At 61.5% G+C, this 20961-nt stretch overlaps 1 protein-coding gene across 1 annotated transcript; it reads left to right on the plus strand.

Annotated features, from left to right (window-relative positions):
* Positions 1-6764: 6764 nt before the first annotated feature.
* HSD11B2 (hydroxysteroid 11-beta dehydrogenase 2) lies at positions 6765-20924 on the plus strand. Its single transcript, XM_035543628.2, has 5 exons — positions 6765-7032; positions 18425-18637; positions 18868-19053; positions 19276-19413; positions 19973-20924. The coding sequence occupies exons 1-5, from the start codon at positions 6765-6767 to the stop codon at positions 20329-20331; spliced, it is 1164 nt and encodes a 387-aa protein (XP_035399521.1). The 3' UTR covers positions 20332-20924.
* The last annotated feature ends 37 nt before the right edge of the window (positions 20925-20961 follow it).

Genomic DNA, 20961 nt, shown 5'->3' on the forward strand with positions numbered 1-20961 from the left:
GCTGGTGGCGTTGTTCCTTGTCCCTGCTCCTGGACTGGGGTGCTGGAGGATCTCGGGGCTGGGGTGATGCTCCCTGCAGCAGCCCTGGGGCAGCCAGCACCCCGGTGCTAAGCAGGGTGGGCTCGGGCTGTGGAGATGGAGCCCTTGCAGACCCCCACTCAGGAGGGCAGGGACCCCACAGCTCACAGGCTGGGGACTGTGTGATTCCCCCCCTATTGGGACACCCAGGGGACCCTGCCAGAAAGAGGACTGCTGCCAGTGCCGGGCCAGGCTCAAGGCTGCACGCTCAAGGGCAGGATGGAGCACAAGGCCACGGCTTGGTAAATACAGACTGGGCAGCGCTGCAACGCCCCGATCCAAACCTCACCTCTCCCTTGTAGCCCTCTCCTGGGGTATTTTTGGTGGACCAGGCCCTGGGCATGGGACGTGTACTTGTCCCTGCCAGCCTGGCTGTGGCACCATCTCCGTGCACTTGGCAGAGACAGGCCAGCTTTGCAAGGACAGCAGCTCCCTGTCCCCGTGTCCATGCCACCTCCCGGCCATCCTGGGCATGAATTAAACCCCAAACCAGGAGCCGGCGGGTACCATTTCTGAGCATCCTGCTGTGGCAGGAGATATCTCACCACTTTCCGCAGCAGAGGTCACTGTGCTTGGGGCGCCGCCACCCACGGTGAAGGCATTTGGGAAGGGTGTCACGTCATCCATCACCGCAGCTCCGCTGCCCCAGCACTGCCGCCGGCCCCAAATCCAGCACAGCAGGTCTCTGTGGCTTTCAAAGAATGAAGAAAAACTCCACTGGGCAGGGCAGCTCCTTCCTCGCCTTCACCGCCACACGGGGTCTTCCCCCGCCACCAGACCCTGGGGACGTTGGACTTGCCAGTAGCCCCGGTCACCAGCCCATGTGCCTGTGATGGCCCCAAAGCCACACAGGTGCCAAGAGCTGCAGGTGTCCAAGAGGTGCTGCAGGACGTGGCGTGGTGCTCGGGTCGGTCCCCAGATGGAGGACAAGAGGTGCCCAGGGACACCAAGGCGGCTGCGAGAGGGTCGGCATGCGGCGATGCGCAGCGGGGTGGGAGGGCCCCCGCAGCAGGGGACAGAAATGACATTGTATGCATCACCTCGGATACCACACGTCCCAGGCTCATGGGGTGGGTAAACTGAGGCAATGCCACCCCCCAGAGGCCGTGTCCTCACTGAAGGCCTCTGCCAACCTCTTCATTTATTTTCCAGCTGTTTTTTTGGCTTTGCAGCCTTGGGGATGTTTCCAAGATTCCCTGCCCGGCCCCCGGCACGCGCTGCCCTTGAGAGGCGCCTGAAGTGCTTGGCTTGGCCGCAGCACAAGAGCCTGGTGCCAAAAAAGCCATCAGGCAAGCGTGCCACCCGCCCCCCCTTCCCCCCAGGATGTAGCAGGATGTTAGGATGCAGGCGCAGAGGCAGGTTTGTGGGTCCCCACAGGGCTGCGTGGGTCTCCTCGGGGACACGGAGCATGTGTAGCCCTGGGTGCCACCAGCAGCAGCACTGCATTTGGGATGCCCCTGGGTGCTGCACCCCCAGGAGTGCACTAGAGGATGCTGCTGGTGACATCTCCAGCCCTTCTCCTTGTCCCCATCCGCGTGGCGACCCACCAGCATGCCGCTGGCCCCGGGCCACCCGCTGTCCCAGCTGTGTCCTGCTGCCACGAGGGGGCACGGCGGCCACGCGCACGGCACCGCGCCGAGGCCGTGTCCCCACAGCGCCTTCCCCGGCACCCCGTGTCCTGCGGGTCCCTGGGGAGTCACCTGGGGGCCTTCGGCTTGCTCTCCTCATCTCTGCTGCCCAGGGAATGGACACGTTACCCCCCCCCCCCCCAGACACACACAGCTGCTGTCCCCTGCAACATGTCCTGCGGCCGGGTGATCGCTGTCACAGGAGGTGACAGCCACCTCCTTGGTCCTGGACATTTGTTTGCCTGGCTGGGACCTGCTCCTCTCTTCCAGCACTCTGCCATCTCTCCGGGTCTCGTCCCCGAACCCCACCAAGACCTGGCCCCGCACCAGAAAGCAGAGGCAAGCAGAGGACAGCAGGATCGAGCCCAGCAGAACTTGGTGCTGCATCTGCTATTTCCTGCAGCAGTTTGTCTGCTCACCATTAGGGTGCGAAGAACTACAGCAGGAGCCTGTCCCCTTGTGCTCCAAGACGTCCTCTGCCTCCTCCACCCCTCCCTAAATTCGTGCTCAGGCACCACAGACATCATAACCTCACATCTGTTCCTGGGCTAGAGACATCAAGAGAACTTCTTGCAAGACCTGGCCACCTGCCAGGTGCCTCCCCCGAATTCCTCCTGCCAGCTCCGCTGCAGGACTCATCCTTTGCCTCTTGAGCAACCCCGGGCTGGTGACACACTCGGCTCCGCGCCTGCCCTTCCCGGCAGCACGGAGCACAGAGGTGGAGGGCAGGATCCAGGTCACCGCGGCTGTGACCTACTGCCCTGGTCCCTCGGGGCGGAGGAGGCAGGATGTCACCTGGGGATGCTCCTGGACCGGTCTCGTGGCCAAGAGGAAGCCACATTTGCTCCATCACCCTAATACCAAGGCTGAGGACCTGCGGCAACCACAGGGAAGGGAGACGGGCGGTGGTGTTGGGCTGATGTGATGGAGAAAAGTGTTTGGCCCTGAGCTGCTCTAGGGATGAAGATAATGGAGATGCCAGCCAGCTTCCCCCCACCTTTTGCTGGTGGGGACTGGCATGGGTACCGTGCTGGGAAGGGGGTGCAGGGCCAGGTACCCCTGCCTGTGACAGCACCTGAGTGTCACCAAAGCTTCCCAGCCCTGGCAAGAGGTCCCCACAGTGCTAATCCAGCTCTTGGCAGTGTGTCTGGGGAGCTCAGCCCCAGGGACACCACGGTGCAGGAAGCCCAGTGGCGAGGAGGCTGCCAGGGCTGGGTGGGGATGGTGACATGCGATCTTCATCCAGGCAGAAACGCTCGGTGTCACACCGGGGAACGGCTTTCCAGAAGGTGAAACCTCTCCCGAAGCCATGAATCCGGCTGGAAGTGGGGACGTGTTTTGTAAACGCCTGGAGCTCCTGCACAACCTGAACCAACAGGTCAGAGCCTGGGATTTTCTGAAAAGGGGATTTAGAACAAGAAAGATCCGGGCTGGGTACGTGGCTGGGTGCTAAGCACCTGCCGGAAACTCTTTCCTGGGGAGCAGCCCGTGCAGGAGGCTTGCTGGCCGCAGGGCACGTGCTTGGAGCTGCTCCAGGAGCGGGAAGGTCCATCCAGCCCCACCAGGAGCTGGGCTGTGCCCACCCAGCTGAAAACCCCCACAGATGTGGGTCAAAGCCTGGGACTAAGGCTGAAGCCATCAGCTGGGATGCACAGGATTACAGGTGCAAAAAAATACGCTGCAAACTGTGAGAAAACAAGCAAAAAGCCCTCGCTCCTGGACCGTCCCCAGCCTGAGATGCTCCTTCCCCTTGGAGCAGGATGGGACCCATGGCCACCTGCCCATGAGCGATGGCCAAGGGGGTCGCAGCGCTGGAAAGACCAAAGTGCCCTGCTGGGTGCTCACCCGGGAGGTGTTTCCTGCGGAGCTAACAGCGGTGGAAGAAGGGCCTGCTGTTTTGGAGAAGATGAAGTACCTGTGGGAGCAGTGCGGGATGAATCACATCACTCACGGGCCTCGAGCCCCTGGAAATGGCTCGTGGCATTTCGAAAACAATGTAATGAATCTTCTGCGGATGAGATTAGGGAGGGGAACAATTATCTCAAAACCTGTTAGTCATGGGAGGCTCCGCCGAGCCGTAGGAACAGCCTAGGGTGAGGGGAGCAGGAGGAAGCTGCGATCCCCCATATGGGGACCTGAGCCGTGGCCCCGGGAAGGGCGCAGGAGGTGGCTGCCACCCGCCCGGCCCCGCTCCCAGCCGCGGGAGGTGAGCTGCAATTAGCCAAATGGGCACGGGAGACGTCAAGTAGGTCAAAAGGTAATGGGGATCTCGGCGGTGTTTCCCAACAGCGCGGGGCGGTGGGGAGGCACCCTGCGGTGTTGAGCAATGGGGAGAGGAACAAGGCCGGGCATTGTCTCCAAAGGAGCAGCCACCAAGGCCACCCCCACCGCACACCAGCCCCTGCCTTTACAGAGAGAGGTGGGCCAGGGCACGCCGAGGATGCTGGTGGGACTCTGGAAGGGATGGAGGGATGGATGGACAGGCGGACAGACTGACACTAAGACCAGCTCTGGAGGAGGTGGATGGATTTGGAAGGGTCACATCTGCCCTTTCTGAAACATCACAATCAGTACGGCCACATCAGGCTGCAGAACCACCTGGGGACGAGCTGCCCAGTGCTTTCCAGCACCACAACCCCTCTCCAAAGCCCCAGATCCTCCAATAGCTTTGTGAAGATCAACATTTGTGGCCAACACCACGATGACCAGAGCAGGTAGACATGGTGACACTCATCTAACCTTAAAGTGTATGCACAGGTGCTGCTTTGTGAGTAAATCCTTTCTCTTAAAAGTTCAGCATGGGGACACAAAGCTCCTGCATCTCTGAGCAGGACAGCCTCCAAACAAGCTGGGGCACTGGAAGCCACTGAAAGCCTTGAGTGAAGCTGCATTTCTTGTAAAGAGCCGTCTGCTGAGTTAGCTGAATGAGTGGGAATTGGTCAAAAAATGCCATTCTGCTCTTTGGAAAACCACCTTTGTTGAATGAGGTTTTTCAACACCCGATGATGGTAAGGTCTGGGAAGAGAGGACCAGCCGGGCTGGCAGTGCCCACACCATCAGGCACGTTCACAGGGAAAAGGAGAATGGGCAAGACATAAATCAGTTTTGCACACGGTGATCCTCAATTTAACAACTTTAAAGAAATAGTTCATAGTATTTTAAAATGTCCCCAGCATGGCTTTATGGTATGAGGGACGTGGCTGGTGGCAACTGAAGGTGGTGAAGAACCCAGGTGTCACCAAGCAGCCCAAGTTCAGGCCCCTTCTACACAGAGCAGCAACAGGCTGAGGGTGACAAAATTGCTTTGGGACCTCACCCTGCATCCACCACAACCACCAAGGGCTGTGTGGCTGCGGGGAAGCAGCGACACCTCCATGGGCGTCAGGCTGCGTGCAGCATCCTGCACCTCATCCCAGTGGCTGATCCTTTGTGCCACCCGGACCACGCTCCTCCATGCTCTGTCGTGTCCTACAGTCCCCGTGCACCCTGCTCAAATCTCCTTGGGAAAGGAGCTCGAGGAGCAGGAGCACTGCCGGCCATAAAGCTGCAGCCCGGGGAGGGCAGACGTGGCACGACCCCTGCCCCTCATCCCATCGCGTTATGTCACCGCGGTGACAAAGGAGAGGATTCCTGGGGGAGAGCCCGCAGCCCTGCTGTTGGGGACATCCCTCCTCCTCCTCTACCTCGCCGGCATTCCCTGCATTCCCCTGCCTGGAAGAGCAGGGCTGCGAACCCAGCTGGGTCCCACCACCACGCCCCGGAAAAACCACCCCAGCCTGTTTGCTGCTGCCCTTCTGCAGAGCTGCGGCTGATGAAACATGGTTTTTCCGATGGGACCAAGGGGGTTGTGTCCGTAGCACGGCAGGTTTTCTTGACGCGGGATGGCACAGGCATCCTCCATCCCATCCCCAGCAGCAGCCCCGCTCTGCTGTGAGGCTCGCGGGACCAGAGCCCTGTGTCGATCCGCGGAGGGCACTGCAGGTCAGGCCCGTGGCTGGCATCGGTGATGCTCCATGGCAAGGGAGCGCGAAGGATCACCGAGCACGGAGGGTTGGTGAAATATTAAAGCAGGAGCTTAATAAAGCAAGCCTGGCAGAGGCAATTACCCTGAGTAATAAAAATGGAAACAAGAGGACTTTGCCCCATCGGCCAGTACCGGCTGTACACGGCACGGCCATGATGCAGGTGGCAGCACCTGGGTGGCAGGAGGTAATGAGAAATCCTTTGGGATCACCCAAGCTCCTCAGCCCCAAATCCCAGGGAGCCTGGAGAGCGCCTGGGGACGCGATTCACACCTCCCCTGCCTGTGCCGGGTGCTGGGATGCACCTGAGTGGGGCGGGTGGAGGGTGGCCCTGGTCCTCTGTGGGGATCCCTTGGCAGCTGAGCGGGTCCTGGGGTGCCACAGGGGTGGCAGCTGGGGGGTGTCTGTGGTGGGGGGCAGCGCCCGGTGCTCCTGCTGGCCCAGATGGACACGGACGCTGGTGGCACTGTGTGCTGGAGGTGCCCACTGGGGGAACAGAGGGTGGTGACATGGACAGGCAGTGGCTTGGCACCACCGGTGCCTCTGGCTGCTGCAACATGGGCACCGAGCTGTGCTGTGCTGAGCCGAGCCAAGCCAAGCAGTGCAGTGCAGAAGCAAGCCGTGCCGTGCTGAAGCGAGCCAAACTGAGCTGCACCTGCGCCGAGCCAAGCTGAGACGAAGCGAGCTAAGCCATACCGTGCTGCGACGCGATGGGACGAGACGGCGTGCGATGGGATAGATGGGATGGGATGAGACCGGCTGGACCGGGCTGGGGCGCGCAGAAGCGAGCCGAGCAGCGCAGAACCAAACCCAACCCGACCCGAGCCGAGCCGAGCCGAGCCGAGCCCCGCCGTCCCCCCCGGTGTCCCCGCGCCGTCCCGGCCAACTTCTCCCATTGGCGAGGCGGCGGCGGCTCCGCCCCGCTCCGGGCGCTTATAACCGGCGGGGCGGCGGCCGCACGCGGCCGGGCGGCGCTCCCGGTGCCGGTGCCGGTGCTCGGGGGGCTGCCGGCGGCGGCGGCGGCGGCGGGGGGCGGATGGAGCGAGCGGAGCGCTGGGCGTACGGCGCGCTGTGGGCGGCGCTGGGCGGCAGCCTGGCGCTGCGGGCGGCCCGGCGGGACGTGGTGCTGGGCCGGGCGCTGCTGGTGCCGCTGGCGCTGCTGGCAGCCCTGCAGAGCCTGTGCCGAGCCTGCCTGCCCCTGCCCCTGGGGCTCGCCCTGGCCGCCGCCGCCGCCTGCCTGCTGCTCCGCCGGGCCCCGCCGCGCAGGTTGCTGCCGGTGGCGGGCAGAGCCGTGCTGGTGACAGGTGAGTGAGTGCCGGACCCCCCCCCCTTCCCGGCCGCCGCGCGATGCTGGGGCTGCCGGCTCGCCTCTGTTCTTCCTCCTCCTCCTCCTCCCCCGGGGGAGCCGCTCGCACCGCGTCCGGCCCAGCCGGGGTCCCCCGTCCCCTTCTCTCCCCTCTCCGGGAGCTGCTGGGGGTGACCGAGGCCGTGTCCCCCTCTGCAGTTTCCCTGTCCCCAGGATGCGCCGCTCAGCCCCTGCACGCCTCCTCGGATGCGGGGATGCCGTGCGCTCCCAGCCCGGTGCCTTCACCCTGGTCCGTTTCTTTGGGGTGTCCCCGTATGCAAGCACCTCGTGTCCCCTCTCCTTCCTCCTGGCCATGTGCCTGGGGGCCGCGAGGGCAGCCAGAGCCCCGTGGGACTCGGAGGGGTGCAGGTGGGCTCAGAGAGCCCCCAGCTCACACCGGGAGCTGCAGAAGGGGACAAGCATCCCTGGCTTGTTATGGGGAGCGCCAGCCTGAAGGGCTCCGTGGGCAGGTGGGAAGAGGAGCAGCTCATGGGAGCATGGGGAGGTCTCTGAGGAGTGGGGCAGCGGATGAATGAATGACTGAAGGAGTGCAAGGCAGGGCTGCCTGGGGAGGATGCGTGCGTGATGGCCACAGGCAGCAGTCCCCGCTGGCTGGTGCCCTGTGGCTCACCTGGCTGCTGGCAGACCGGGTCAAGCCAGCCCCGGGCCTGGCATCGCCCATGTAATGGGTGAGTCAGTGGCTGGAACAAGGTGTTCTTGCCCCGGTGTGCTGAAGTGACACCTCTGCAGCTCCGCCGTGTTTGCTCTCAGCTGTAAATACTTTGTGGCTTTACAGGTTGGAGGCACAGCTGGCCGGGTCGGCGTTTCCTTACCGCTGCTCAGGCAGGTGCCTGCGACAGTGCAGATGCGAAGGGCTGGGGCAGCATCAGCCCCTCGAGTATTTGCATGCCAATTAGCCCGATGCTTTCTGAGGATTAATCCCACTACTCCGGGCCGGCTGGGCTGCCGGCTGCCCTGTGAGAACGGCAGTCTGTCCGTCCTCCTCCTGCCTACGGGAAGCAAAACCCCTCAGAGGGAGGAGAGCAGAGCTGGGTGCCTGGGGATGCTGGGCAGAGGCAGCAGCTGTGGCGCTCTTTGCTCTCTGTGCTGCTTGAAAAAATGAGCAGGACGTTCCTGGGGCAGGCTGGGAGTCAGCATCCGATGCTATGGCTCCGTGTAACTGCTGCGGAGATAAACATCCATGGCTTGGCCTCTCCGGGTCCAGCTCCTGAGCAGGGTGAGCTGCAGCATGACTTACAGGGCCGTGGGAAGGGCCCACGCTCCCTCTACCTGTCTTGGCTCAGTTGTGAGCCCAGATCGTCCTTTGGTCCCTTCTGGCCCTAGGAGATGTCTGAAATTCAGGGGTTCCGTGGAAAAAGCCTGTGAGAAGTGGCTTTCAGTGTTTGGAGTTGCGCAGCAAAGCAACTGTTGATCCTTACACTTGGATGAGGAGTTGAAAGGAGTGAATCTTTGCTCAGATTGTGATGGTTGCACTTGAACCGAACAGCTCCAAAATAATAACAAAGTTCTCGGGCTGCTGGCTGGGGGGGTTATTTGGTTATTTGGGCGGTTTGGGCCCCTTGCATCCCTGCTCCTCCCTGGTGGCCACCAGCCTGCAGGGCCAGTGGGTGTGCATGGACTGCCCAGGCAAAGCACCTGGGTGAGCAGGGGCAGCCAGCGGGCTGACTGAGCGCAGCAGGTCTGGGTCGGAAGCATCGTTCCTCCTCCTTCCCTGCTGCAGGGGAAACTCGTTTTTCCTGGTGAGGCTCTCTGGTTACAATCGCATGCCCCATTAACAATCTGAAATGGGTCAGAGCGTAAGATCGTATTCAAGGTTAGCAGCGGTTTTGCAACTTGATCGTAGTCGAGCAGCGCTTCGGCGTTTCCCATGGACTCAACAGATGTTGAAGCATCTGGTGAGTGCGGCAGGACGGAGTGATTCAATCCAGATGTTCGGGCTCTCGCTGCTCAGCTGTGAAGGTGAACCGCTGTCCTTGTGAGAGCAGGAGCATCGCTCCCACCCCAACCCCCTGGGCTCCGGGTGCTGTCCTAGACCCGTTTCTCCTTCTGTGGGTGACAGGGTGAAGACTTCGGAGCCATTCAGCAGTTTGTGCACATGCTTGGGAACAATTGCTGGAGCTGGGTCCCTGGGTGCCTTGCAGGCTTGCCCCACTCTGCCAGCTGCTGTGGGCGTATTCTGGCCCACTGGCTCTGCAGGGCATGTGCTGGTGCTGAGCCCCCCAGCACCGTGGGGATAATTGGGTTAAACGGGGGTGTCCCAGCAGCAGGTTGCTCCATGCCCCCACCTCATGCTTTCCAGTGCTGCTTTCCATTGCTCCCAAGTGCTGGATGCAGCACGTCCAGCCCCCAGGAGTGTCCAGGACGCAGCGAGCATCGCGTGAAGGCTGGCGGTGAGATGAGCAAAGCTCCATCCCGGGCTGCTCTGAGCTGCCTGTAGCTCCTGCAGGCTGCGGTGGCTGTGCCAGCCCCTGGGTGCCCAGGATCCCCGTAAGCAACCGGCTGCAAATCAGATCGCTCCCTGCAACTGCCCTGGTTTTCCAGGCTCTATTAAAAATTAACAGCAGGGACAGCTATTCCTGCGAGTGTGTGGGGGGGAGGGACAGGACCCAAACCAAACACCCCAGCCCTGGTGCACGAGCAATTCTTTGCATTAAAAAAAAATAATAAAAATAAAAAATAAAAGCAACACTTAACTCTGGTCAGGGGTAGAAACATCAGGTTGTTTTGCTGGGAGCGGAGCAGGAAACCTGCTTTTTCTGCTTCTCTTTGCAGCACTGAAGCTCTCACCTCACTCTGTCAGCAGTTCTCCAGGGTTTTAGGATTCTTCTTCCCCTTGATAAGCTTCAAAAAGAGCGATCTTTCCCAGCCCACCACAAACATTTCGATGTATGCGCTCAGCTTTTTCCCACCGATCTATTAAATAAGCACTCTCAAAGCCCTCTAATGGCACAGACCTGTTGGGCACTTTGTGCGCGTGTGTCACCAAAAAACGATGAGCACAGCTAATTAGGAGGAAAAGCACAGCGAAGTTGCACGCTGTAGGAGGACGGAGTTGGTGGCGAGACCCAGGCAGGCTTGCTCAGTGCTCAGGGTTACGCAGGGACATGAGAGCAGCAAGGCAGAGACTTCTCTGCAGAAATGAGAATGTCAGATGGTGCCGAGTGCTTCGGAAGCAGGGAAGTGTAGGCAGTTGCTGCCCTCTAGGCCAACGAGCAGCACATCTGCAGCGAGGCCCCGTGTTGTGTGACCCGGTGGCGAGGCTGGCTCGCCCGGCGCCGCGATCTGCTTACAGGGCAGCCGGGCTGCCCCCGTGGGGCTCGCCTCCCGCTTGGTGGGGTGATGCTGCAGGCTGCCAAGCCCAGGCAAACCGTTTGCCGCCTTCTCATAGTCTCCTGTCGTCTGTGCTGGAGGGCTGCAGGGTTTTTGCCCGCGTGCGCTCTCCCTCTCCTCACCTCCCGATATCCAGCCTGAGATCGCAATCTGAGATCCTGCAGGGTGGGAAGCATCAGGGACCTTTGCGGTCGGGCTGTAGGTACAGTTTGGGACTGCTTTTATTGACTCTTGCCAGAAGTGTGCCTGCTGTCTCCTTCTCTGTTTCTCCCCGCCTGCTGCAGCCTCCAGCCCCTGTTCTTCTCCCCCAGCCCATGCGTGCCTCCCCGTGCATCGTATCACTCACTCCTGCTTCCTTGTTCCCTGGAGAGCTGCCAAGCCCCAGCTTTTTATCAACTTTCTTGGTCAGAGCTGGCTTTCCTGTCGCACACGGTGCCGTCCCTGGATTTGGCGGTAATCTTGAGAAGCACTTTTCGGCTTTACAGGCTTTGCTGCCACGCGGCCCCTCGCTGCGCTGCTGACCCCCCCCAGAGCCAGATGGTGGGAGCTGCCCAGGCAGCTGGGGATGCCGAGGAGGGACGGGCTGGTGGCTGCCCGGGGAAGAGGTGCCAGCCCCAGTGGTTTCTTTCTTTTTTTCTTCTGCTGGTGGCGATTTTTCCAAGCTGGGTCTCAGCTTCTACCTCAAACACCCTTGAGCAGACCTGTGATCCCTCCTCTCTGGTGCTGGGACTTCGCTTTGACATGACCATCACACCATGCATCTGCTTCTCGCATCCTTTTCCAAAGGCACCGTGACCCGCGGTTGCTCCCTCCCCAGGTCTCAGTTACCAGGTGGGGACAAGCCCTATAACCTGGTGCGTGGCCATCCCATGGTGACTTGTCCCCACGTCAGCTGGGATGCTGGGCTATGCCTTTAGCAACCCGTCCCAAGCAGACGTGTGCGTGGGTGCTGCCCTGTGCACCGTCCTTCTGTGTGACCGTGTCAGCTCAGAGGTGCTCTCCATGTGTTTTGGGGACAAGGCACCAAAACAGGCTTGTGGCACTTGAGCTCTGCCTCTGATGAGCTGCTGGGAGATGCTCCCTACAGACATTTATTACCAAGACACCCCAACACCGACACAACTCCATCAAAACCAGCGTGGCTTCACTGTACTGTCATGAGCAATGCCAGCTCTGAGCTGCTTAAAATTATCTGCTGTGCTTGCTCTGGAGCATCTGCTTTGGCCAACACTGTCCCCAGTGTGGCTTGTCCCATGTCCCCTGGGGATGTGTCCCTGCCCTCTGTGTGTGTCCAGCCCCACGGTGGTGGCACCGCTGTGCTGGGTGGCAGTCCAGCCCCGGGGGCTCCTCCATGGGTGACCTGGCCCACCACATGGAGCCGCAGCACGGCTGGCTTGGGAGGGACCTCAAAGCCCACCCAGTGCCACCCCCTGCCACGGGCAGGGACACCCCCTCCCGAGCAGGCTGCCCAAATCCCCATCCAACCCAGCAGTGAGCACCTCCAGGGATGGGGCGTCCCCAGCTTCTCTGGGCAGCCTGCGCCAGGGCCTCACCGCCCTCAGAGTGGAAGATTTTCTCCTAACATCTAATCTAAATCCCCCCTCTTTTAGTTCAAAGCTTTAGTTTAGCATGGCCATGACTCTAGTTTATTGTGGTCATGGCTGGTGGAGTTTCCTGGCTCTCCAGCCTGGATCCCACCCCGTGTCCTGCCCTCCCGTGGCCTCCCTGTGCTGTGGGAGGCTGGGTTGCCTTCAGTGCGGGCTCTGCTGTCCCTCGACGTGTCCCTGCTGCTGGCCCTGCGTCCTTCCCAGCGACAGCTCCCGCTGATGGATCGCCCTCGTGTCTCGTCAGTGCCGCGTTCCTGGTTCGCTGCGTTCTGCCCGAAGGTGATTATTCACCCGGTTATCGCTGAGGCTCTTCACAACTTCCTCTTCTTGGGGGGACATAAATTCCACATTAGCTTTGAAAGGAACAGGCTGTGCCATCACCCAGGCGGTGTTTGCGCTCAGATCTGTCACCACCTCGCTCGTCCCCGCCTGGTTCCTGCAGCAGCCGTGGGGAGCAGGCACAGAGGATGCACAAATCCCGGGCCGTGGGGGACCTGTGCCTCTCAGGGGGATAGCAGCCCCCTGCTGAAAGCTCCGGTCCAGCCCCAGCCCCAGCTCGTGTGGTGGCGAGATGCCGCTTCTAGGAAATTCTCGGTACACGCTTTCTGTGAAACCCCAACTCTCTGCAACAGCTCCTGCTCAGAAGAGGCACTTCCTCCATCACGGTGGTTTGCTGAGCCTCCCTTCAGCCCCGGTGCAGCAGCAGAGCACCGAGGTCTGGCCTTGGCACTGGTGGCACACACCCTGCATGTCCCTTGCCTGGCCAGGTGCCGTTCCTCACCAGCAGCAGCCCATGGCGCTGGGTCGGGTTGTCTCCTGGGATGTCCTACACCCATTGCTCCTGCCCCTAAGGAAGACTCTGGTGCTATTGCACAAGCATCTGCTGAGCACGTTGGTGCAAGACTTGGGCTGAGCTTGGCAGATCCAGGTGTCAAGCAAGCTTGAAGCATGCTGTGAGGCTCTGTGCAAGTGGTCGGGTCAACACAGTCCTTGAGCATCGCACCAAGCACAGGTCTTGTTCAGCAGAAGGTGCTCGGGCTCGTCTCTGTCCTGGCTGCTCTGCTGTAAGTGGTGCTTGTCACTCTGTCACCCCTCGTTTGCAACCTGTGGTGCTGCTGCCCAGCTTTTGGGGCTGGGGACAGGCAACTGGTGGCTTTTTAGTGACTGATGTCTCCCCACGTTGATGTATCTCACGCCTGCTCCAGTGACGTTGAGCCCCCAATACTGACGCACTGGAGCCAGTACCTGCTTCTGCAAAATGGGCTTTAATCAGGAGCCCTGCTCGCACATCCTCCAGGGCTCCTCTCCATCTTCACCGCCGTGCCCGGCTGCCGTTGGTTGTCAAGGCAGAAAATCAGATTTTCCCCCGCTTCTCTTTGGTTTGTTAAGTGAAACATATCCTCCCAGGCGGAGGTTACGGCACATAATGCTCCATAAACACTCGGCTGATCCTTTGTAATTCATACCATCTGGCTGCTCCAGCCCTGCCGCAGCCGGCAGCCTTGTTCCCCAGCCCCTGCTCAGGGGCAACAGGTCCCAAAGAGCCCCTTGGGGCTCTTTTATTGTTCTCTTGTGGCTTTCTGGGGGGATATATGGGTGGCGCGTCCCATGGATAATGTGTCACAGGGATGGTGCATCCCATGGCTGCTGCATCCCATGGATGGTTTGTCCCATGAGAACCAACAGCAGCCAGCCAACAGCATCCTTTTCCTGTAAGGTCTGCGATCAGGGCAAACGTGAACCAGGGTCCAATTTCAAATTAATCCTATTAAAATCCAGACATTTCATTTAAAGGCTCTTTGTGGTCAGACTTAAACAACGGAGGCACGGGGTGTGGGGCTGCTCCCCCAGCTCCCCTGGTACACGAGCCCCACCATGGGCTCAGGGTCTGCCTGGTCCCAGTAGAGGACACACCACTGTGGATGTGGCAGGGACACCCAGCCATGCGTGGCGGGAAGTCACTTGCTGTCCCATTCACGTCCCCTCACCAGGAATTTGGGGCTGGGACACTGGTCGCCCCAAAAGACCTCTCCCAGGGCATTCCTTGCATCCCCAACCCACGCGCTGGGGACAAGCAGCGTGGGCTGGGCTGCTGCCACCTTTCACCACTTCCCACCACCTCCTGCCACCATGGGGCATGGGGGCTGGTCCCGGGGGAGCCCATGGCACGAGGCTTCCCCGGGGTGCGGTTTCCTGTTGATGGTGACAGGGAAGGGGATGGAGAGGCCGGGGCGGCTGCAGCGGCTCAGCTGCTGCAGGCACAGGTGCTGCTCCGGTCCCCTCCCTCGACGTGGCCCTGCCAAGAATTTGTTCCCTCTCGGCACGGGCTGACATCACCCGTTTATCGCTCCTCTCTCCAAACGCGCTTGGCATCCGGGAGGTGTTGGCCGCGGGGCCCTGCCCCAGACACACGGGCTTTTGTGTTCGGTTCTTCCTCCTGCCCACCCCGTGCACCCCTCGGGGTGCCCGTGTCCCCTGCCCGGGATGGCGGGGATGTCCAGCTCCTCCGTCTTTGTGTCGTGGATGTTCCCCACCTGTTGATGCTGTTTCTTGCTGCGCTCTCCCTCCTCCTCCTCCCCATCCCGTGGGCTGTGATCCCGGGTCCCTCTGCTGAGCAATGCGGCCCCACATCCCTTGAGACCCTCAAGGACAAGCCCAGCATGACCCCCCCACCCCTTTGCCACTGACACCTGTGCTCTGCCTGCATCTGTGCAGCACCCATCCCCTCCGTGCCACCACCATGTCCTGCTCTGGCTGCGGGGCTCCCTCCTCTGCAAGGTTTTTTTTGGGGCAGGGGAAGGTCACTGCTTTGGCTGAGACCGGGGGCTTCCTTCCATCCCCATGCCAGGATCAGCCCCAGCAGCATAGGGAGCACCTACGAGCAAAATGTCAGCCTTGTTTAGCTTGGCATCCCAGGCAGGATTTGCGCTTGAGCCTCTGGAAACAAGCAGCTCAGCGCGCTAATCCGCTTGGCCGCGGCGCCCGGCTCCCCTCCGGCTGATGGTGTCCTTGGGGCCGGCGCCGTCCTCGCCCCGGGCTTTGCTCGCACGAGACTCCGCAACCACAGGGTGCAGGAGGAGCTTTTGCTTTGCACCCTCTGGGATTTTTCCACCTCTTCCAGCGTAGAAGGGGTCTGGGCACCTTGGGAGCAGGGCTGGTCCTTGGGGGGATGCTCAGCCCTGGGGTATCCACTCCCCAGCGGGGTCCCTGGGGACGCTGTGGGGTGGCTGTGGGGCGAGCAGGTCCCACGCACACCCCCGGGCTCTGAGATTTGACCTTGTGGGGATGAGGACACGCGGCTGGGGGGAAGCCACCCCCACACAAGCAGCCCTGCGTCACGTCCCGTGTCGGCGGTGGGCACGGGGGGGTTGTGGTTTGACAGCTACCGGCTGGTAGCCGCCGCCTTGTCTCCTGGCTCAGATCTGCTCAGCAAAACTGCGGTGGGTGCCTTGAGCACGTGTCCGGCCCCAGTGCCAGCTGCAGGAGGAGACCTGAGACAGCAAAACGTGAGCACTCTGCATAGTCTTGTTAAGCACCCCCCCAAAAAATGTGCCTGGACCAAAGCAGGTGAGCGGTGCCCACCATGGCTGGGAGCTCAGCACCTGCAGAGTCTTCGCTTGTGCTGGTGAGGAGCATCCCTGGGGCTGGGCAGAGGCAATGCGACGAGCATTGAGCATGCAGCATGATGAGCATGCACTGCACCGAGCATGAAATGTGCTGAGTAGGCAAACATGAAGAGCCTGCGATGTGGTGAACACGCAACGCGATGAGCACGCAATGTGATGAGCACAAAATATGACGAGTGGGCTGTGCGAAGAGCATGCAGTGTGATGAGCACGCACAGCGGCAAGCACGCCAAGTGACGAGCGTGCGATGTGACGCGCATGCGCGGTGGTGAGCGTGCAGTGCAATGTGATGAGCACGCAGAGCAATGAGCACGCAGTGCAACGTGCATGCAATGCTCATCTCCCTTGTCATCCTCTTCGCCAGCCCCAAAGCTGATGCTCAGTGCCCAAACGTGCCGCAGGATCCAGCTGAACCTCCTGCAGAGCCCCCGGGGCAGGCTCTCGTCCCTGTTTGCAGCCTGATTTTGCAACCCGGGCTTCATCTCCGCTCGGCCCCTGCTCCGAGGCAGGCGCTGGATTGCCGCTGGCTTGGGGCCGCAGCGTGGGAGGCCTCGGGGGGGGGTGGGGGTGGGGGGGGCAGCTCCGCCAGCAGCCCCTCGCCGCTCGAAGCAAAACCATTTGGCAGAGCCGGGGCTGGGACGGGGGAGAGCTGGCTTCTGCGGCCTCCTCGTGATGCAGCATCCTCCAAAGGACGCGTGCCCAGCGCCTCGGCTCAGACTGGCCGGCTCCAGCACTCCCCGGAGGGGCGCAGCGGCTGCGGTCCCAGGGTTTGCTCCTCGCTCCGTGCCCAGCCCCACGCTCGGGGGCATCACGGGGTGCATGGGTGCTGGGCACAGGTCGGGCAGCAGCGCTGGTGCTTTTGGGGGTGAATTCGGCACCCCTCTTCCTTTGCTCCCGAGACCTGTCCCGGCAGCCTCCCTCCCCCGGTCTGGCCTTTATTTGCCTTTTCTCACGCTGAATTTTTGCCATGGCTGAGTTTTCCCATGTCTCCCCTCCCGGGAAGCCCGGCAGCGCGTTAACCTCCTCGGCCGGCCACCGCCTGAGACCTTAAATAACACCAGAGCATCACCGCCCTCCTCCCGCCAGCCCCGAGCAGACTTTGTGTATTTGTGTGTGTGAGAGAGAGAGAGAATAAATTAAAACTTCCGAAACCAGCCTCTGAGGCACCACAAACCCTCCCAGCAATTGCTCCCAGCGCTGCCCAGCCGCGCTTTCACCCTTCTCAGCAGCCTGGGCCAAAACAAGCCCGGCTCCCGCTGCAGCCTCCCTTGCCAGCCTTTGGGGATTTATTTATTTATTTATTTATTTTGTCTCCCTTGGATTTTTGGGATGTTTCCAGGTGTTTTGAGGATCCGGCGTGCAGCCAAGGGGTGCCACTTTGTGCTGGGACCGGGAGCTTTCGTGTCCCGGGGAAGGCAGCGGGGAGCCCTGGGGACACGGCTGCGTGCGCTTTTATTTTCCAACTTTATCTTTATTGCGGTTTTCTCCTGCCCTGTTGGGCAAGGCAAAATGCACCTCCGGCCCCTTCCCACCCACTGAGCACCGTGGCGGCCGGCTCCGGGGCGTGTTATTGTGCTGGCAGCCGGCCAGGCTCTTTTATGGGTTTATGACACAGCAATAAAGTCGATTGGAGATGGGGACCCAGCCATGGACACTGAGCCCAGCGCAGCTTATCGGGCTGCCCCGGCACTGGAGCAGGCAGCGCCCTGTTCCTGGCTGGGGGTGATGCAGCTGCACGCTGGCTCCAGGTGCAGGATACGGCCCTGTGCATTTTATTTTTCAATTATTTTTTTAATTTTTAATTTAAAGTCAGGGCTGGCTGCGTTAACCCCGCTCGCTCCCCCCTCACGCAGGTCACCAGCTGTCCCTTCGTCCTGCCCCGTGCAGGTCACGGGTGCCCCCAGGGAGCACCCAAGGGTGCCAGGGCACCCTCTGGGGCCCAGCGGGAGGGTGCAGGCGATGGGGCTGGCCTGGCAGCGCTCCCCTGTTAATGGTTAATGGGGCCAGGCAGCTGGGGTGGCGCAGGGAGCTATCAGCGCTGCCATCAGCCCCGGGAACACGCTGTACCGGGCCGGCTGTTTGTTTCCATCCCCGCAGTAACCATCTCCCCGCCGGCAGCGGAGCCCTGGAGCTGTGGCTTTGCAGTCGCCTGCTCCAGCCGAGGACACAAGGGACATCCCATGGGGATGCTCCCCGAGGGCTTGAAGGTGGCAGGCGAGAACCAGAATCGCTTTTTCTCCCCCCCTTCCCCACCAGCTGCTGTGTTTTTGGCCACTGTTTTTCAGGAGGCGGAACGTGTTCAGGGAACTGCAGCATCTCCCACCTGGGCTTGCGCCGGCATCTAACGGTGGCTGGTGGAGGGGTCTTTGGGATGCTGTACCCAGAGGGGGACATTCGGGGGGTGTCCCCAGACATCCCGTGGGGCTCTGGGCTGGATGGGACGTGCGCCGGTGCCAGTTCAGAGCCCGCCAGGCCGGTGCCTCACTGTGCCTGCGGGTGCCGAGCCTGCCCTCAGCGGTTTTATCTGCTCCTCGCATCAGCGGCGCGCTCAGGGCGATGGGTTTGCTGATAAGGGAGTGTTTTCTTCCTCCCATGCGAGATAGAAAACAGCAGCTTCGTGACCTGCGGGTGCCCCAGGACAAGGTCACGTCCCCAGCGGGTGCTGGGGACCCTGGGACTGGGGAGGCAGAACTGGGGCGTCGAGGACAGGGGGCACGCGTCCGGTGGCTGTCGCCGGCCACCACAGGGCTCCTGTTGGCTCTTGCAGGCTGTGACTCCGGCTTCGGGCAGGCGACGGCGCGACACCTGGATGCTTTGGGCTTCCGCGTGTTCGCCAGCGTGCTGGACCCGCGGGGCCCCGGCGCCCAGGAGCTGCAGAAGAGCTGCTCGCCCAGGCTGACGCTGCTGCAGATGGACCTGACCAAGCCTGAGGACATCCAGCGAGTCCTGCAGCACATCCAGGCTCACACCAACAGCTCAGGTGGGGGCCCGTGGCACCCCCATTACTGCATACAGCACCCCTGGGACCTCTGCTTGTGTCCGGTGGGGTGGTTCCCACCCGGGGGCTGCATCTTTGGCTGCAGCCACGCTAAAGGCTCTGTCCCAAGGCACCCCGTGGCTCCCTGGGCAGGGTTCCCGTGGTTGGGGGAGCAGCCCCAGCGTGGCGCTGTCCCACCTGGGCTGCTTTTTTGAGCGTCCCCCTTCCCCCAGGTCTCTGGGGTTTGGTGAACAACGCCGGCTTCAACGACATTATCGCGGACGCAGAGCTCTCGCCGCTGGGCAACTTCCGCACCTGCATGGAGGTGAACTTCTTCGGCTCGCTGGAGCTCACCAAGGGGCTGCTGCCCCTGCTCCGCTCCGCCGGCGGCCGCATCGTCACTGTCAGCAGCCCGGCGGGTGAGCATCCCCGTGAGACCTGGGGACATGGGGACAGGTTGGGGTGCCCCAGAGGGATGCGCCAGGCTTGGGTGCACAGCGAGCGTCCCCGGCTGGGCTTTTAGTAGCCCAAACTTTGCCCAGAGGGTGGGCACGTAGCCTGGCAAAACACCCCTGGGGTCTCACCCTGGCCACGTGTGGAGCCACGTGGGAGCCATGGGCTTGTGCTTTCTCCCCTCCAAGGTGACCTGCCGTTCCCCTGCCTGGCAGCCTATGGGGCATCGAAGGCTGCCCTCAGCCTGCTCATGGACACCTTCCGCTGTGAGCTCCAGCCCTGGGGTGTCAAAGTCAGCCTCATCCTGCCAGGGTACTTCAAAACAGGTGAGAAGAACCCAGCAGGCGGACCCGGAGCCCCGGGGAGGCACCGAAGGCGGTGGGGGAGCAGCAGCTGCAGGGCGCAGCTGTGAGTGCCGGGGGCATCCCCGGCCACCACCCTGGGGAACGTGGCCAGATGGGTTCAGAGCAGAGTCCTCTGTGGTCTGTGGGTGGTGGTGGTACCTGTGGGAGGCTCAGTCAGGATCAGGCCCTGCCGCCTGCTCCTTTATCTCTGGGATGGCTGAACTGGGTGCGCACCATCTCCAGCCACCACCTCTCCATGGTCTTTGAGCTGGCCATGCTCTGGCCACCACAGAGGTCCCCACCTTGCAGGTAGCTTCCAAAACTTGGAGTTCGGTCCCACTTGGGCTGTCTCGTTTGTGACACCCATCACACCACTCCCACCCCGTGGCAGATCTCCACCGGGGTTTTCGAGGGACCAAGGCCCCCTGGCAGCTGCTCCCTCCCCTTCCCAAGGGACATCGTCGTATGAGCTCGGGCACCACGGGGCAGGGCAGGACGGGGGTGCCCAGCTCATGGTGCGGGGGGGGTCACATCCTTGCAGGAACGTGCGACCCTGCCTTCTGGAACCTGCAGAAGCAGCAGCTGGTGGCCCGCCTGCCCCAGGAGCTGCTGCAGGCCTACGGCGAGGACTACGTGGAGGAGATCAACCGGCAGTTCATCCAGTTCATGAAGGTGGCCGTGGAGGACCTCAGCGCGGTGGTGAACAGCATCACGGACGGGCTCCTGGCTGCCAACCCCGCCGTGCGCTACTACCCAGGGCAGGGCCTTGGGCTGATGTATTTCATACACCGCTACCTGCCCTATTTTGTCCGAGACTTGTTCTTGAAAGGATTATTCATCAACCCCAAGCTGCCCCGAGCGCTGCGGCCGGAGCAACACACCGAGGCGAAGGAGGCCTGACCTTGGCCTGCATGCGGTCGCGGGGCAGGAGGGAGCCTTCTCCTGGGATTTCCAGGCACAGCAGCCCCCGAGCGTGTGCGCAGCCGCCGGCATCATCGCCCTCGTGCACCACGGGGGAACAATCAGCACTAGACCTAAAACCAAATCGCTTTCCCAAATCAGGCAGATGCAGATCTATTTTCTATCATGCGAGAATCAACGTTTTTCTAGAGACTTTTTTTTTTTTTTTATATATTTTTTCTAACCGTGCATCCTGCAACGGGGCCACTCTTGCCTGACTCTGCATCTCCGCACCAGGCGCTGGGACGTACCTGGGGCACTTCTCAGCTCTGTGACAGCTCCCTGACCGCTGCTGGAGCTGCATCCGTCTCCATCACCTCGCAGCTGGGTCAGGCGCGGGGCGCTGCGGATGCTGCCGTGCCAGCCCTGCCTCCCCGCAGTTCATTACACACTCCACGAGCTCCCAGCGAGAGCAGGGGCCGAGGCCAGGCTGTGGGCACTGCAGAGCTCTTCACCAGATGAACTACGTGATTGTCACTTTTTAAATAAATCTCTTCTTGATAAGCCACTGGGCTCTCGCAGTCTCCTTCTGCGTTTGAGGGTGCCCTGCCTGTGGGCAGAGCCCTGCCC

The sequence above is a fragment of the Cygnus atratus genome, chromosome 12, assembly GCF_013377495.2.
Source record: "Cygnus atratus isolate AKBS03 ecotype Queensland, Australia chromosome 12, CAtr_DNAZoo_HiC_assembly, whole genome shotgun sequence".
NCBI classification, from domain to species: Eukaryota; Metazoa; Chordata; class Aves; order Anseriformes; family Anatidae; genus Cygnus; species Cygnus atratus.

Bases quoted from the DNA above. Each gene is read 5' to 3' on its own strand.
- HSD11B2 (XM_035543628.2), top strand. From the start codon at position 6,765: ATGGAGCGAGCGGAGCGCTGGGCGTACGGCGCGCTGTGGGCGGCGCTG. The intron at 18,638-18,867 runs GTGGGGGCCCGT...CCCTTCCCCCAG, and splicing joins GGCTCACACCAACAGCTCAG to GTCTCTGGGGTTTGGTGAAC. The intron at 19,414-19,972 runs GTGAGAAGAACC...ACATCCTTGCAG, and splicing joins GCCAGGGTACTTCAAAACAG to GAACGTGCGACCCTGCCTTC.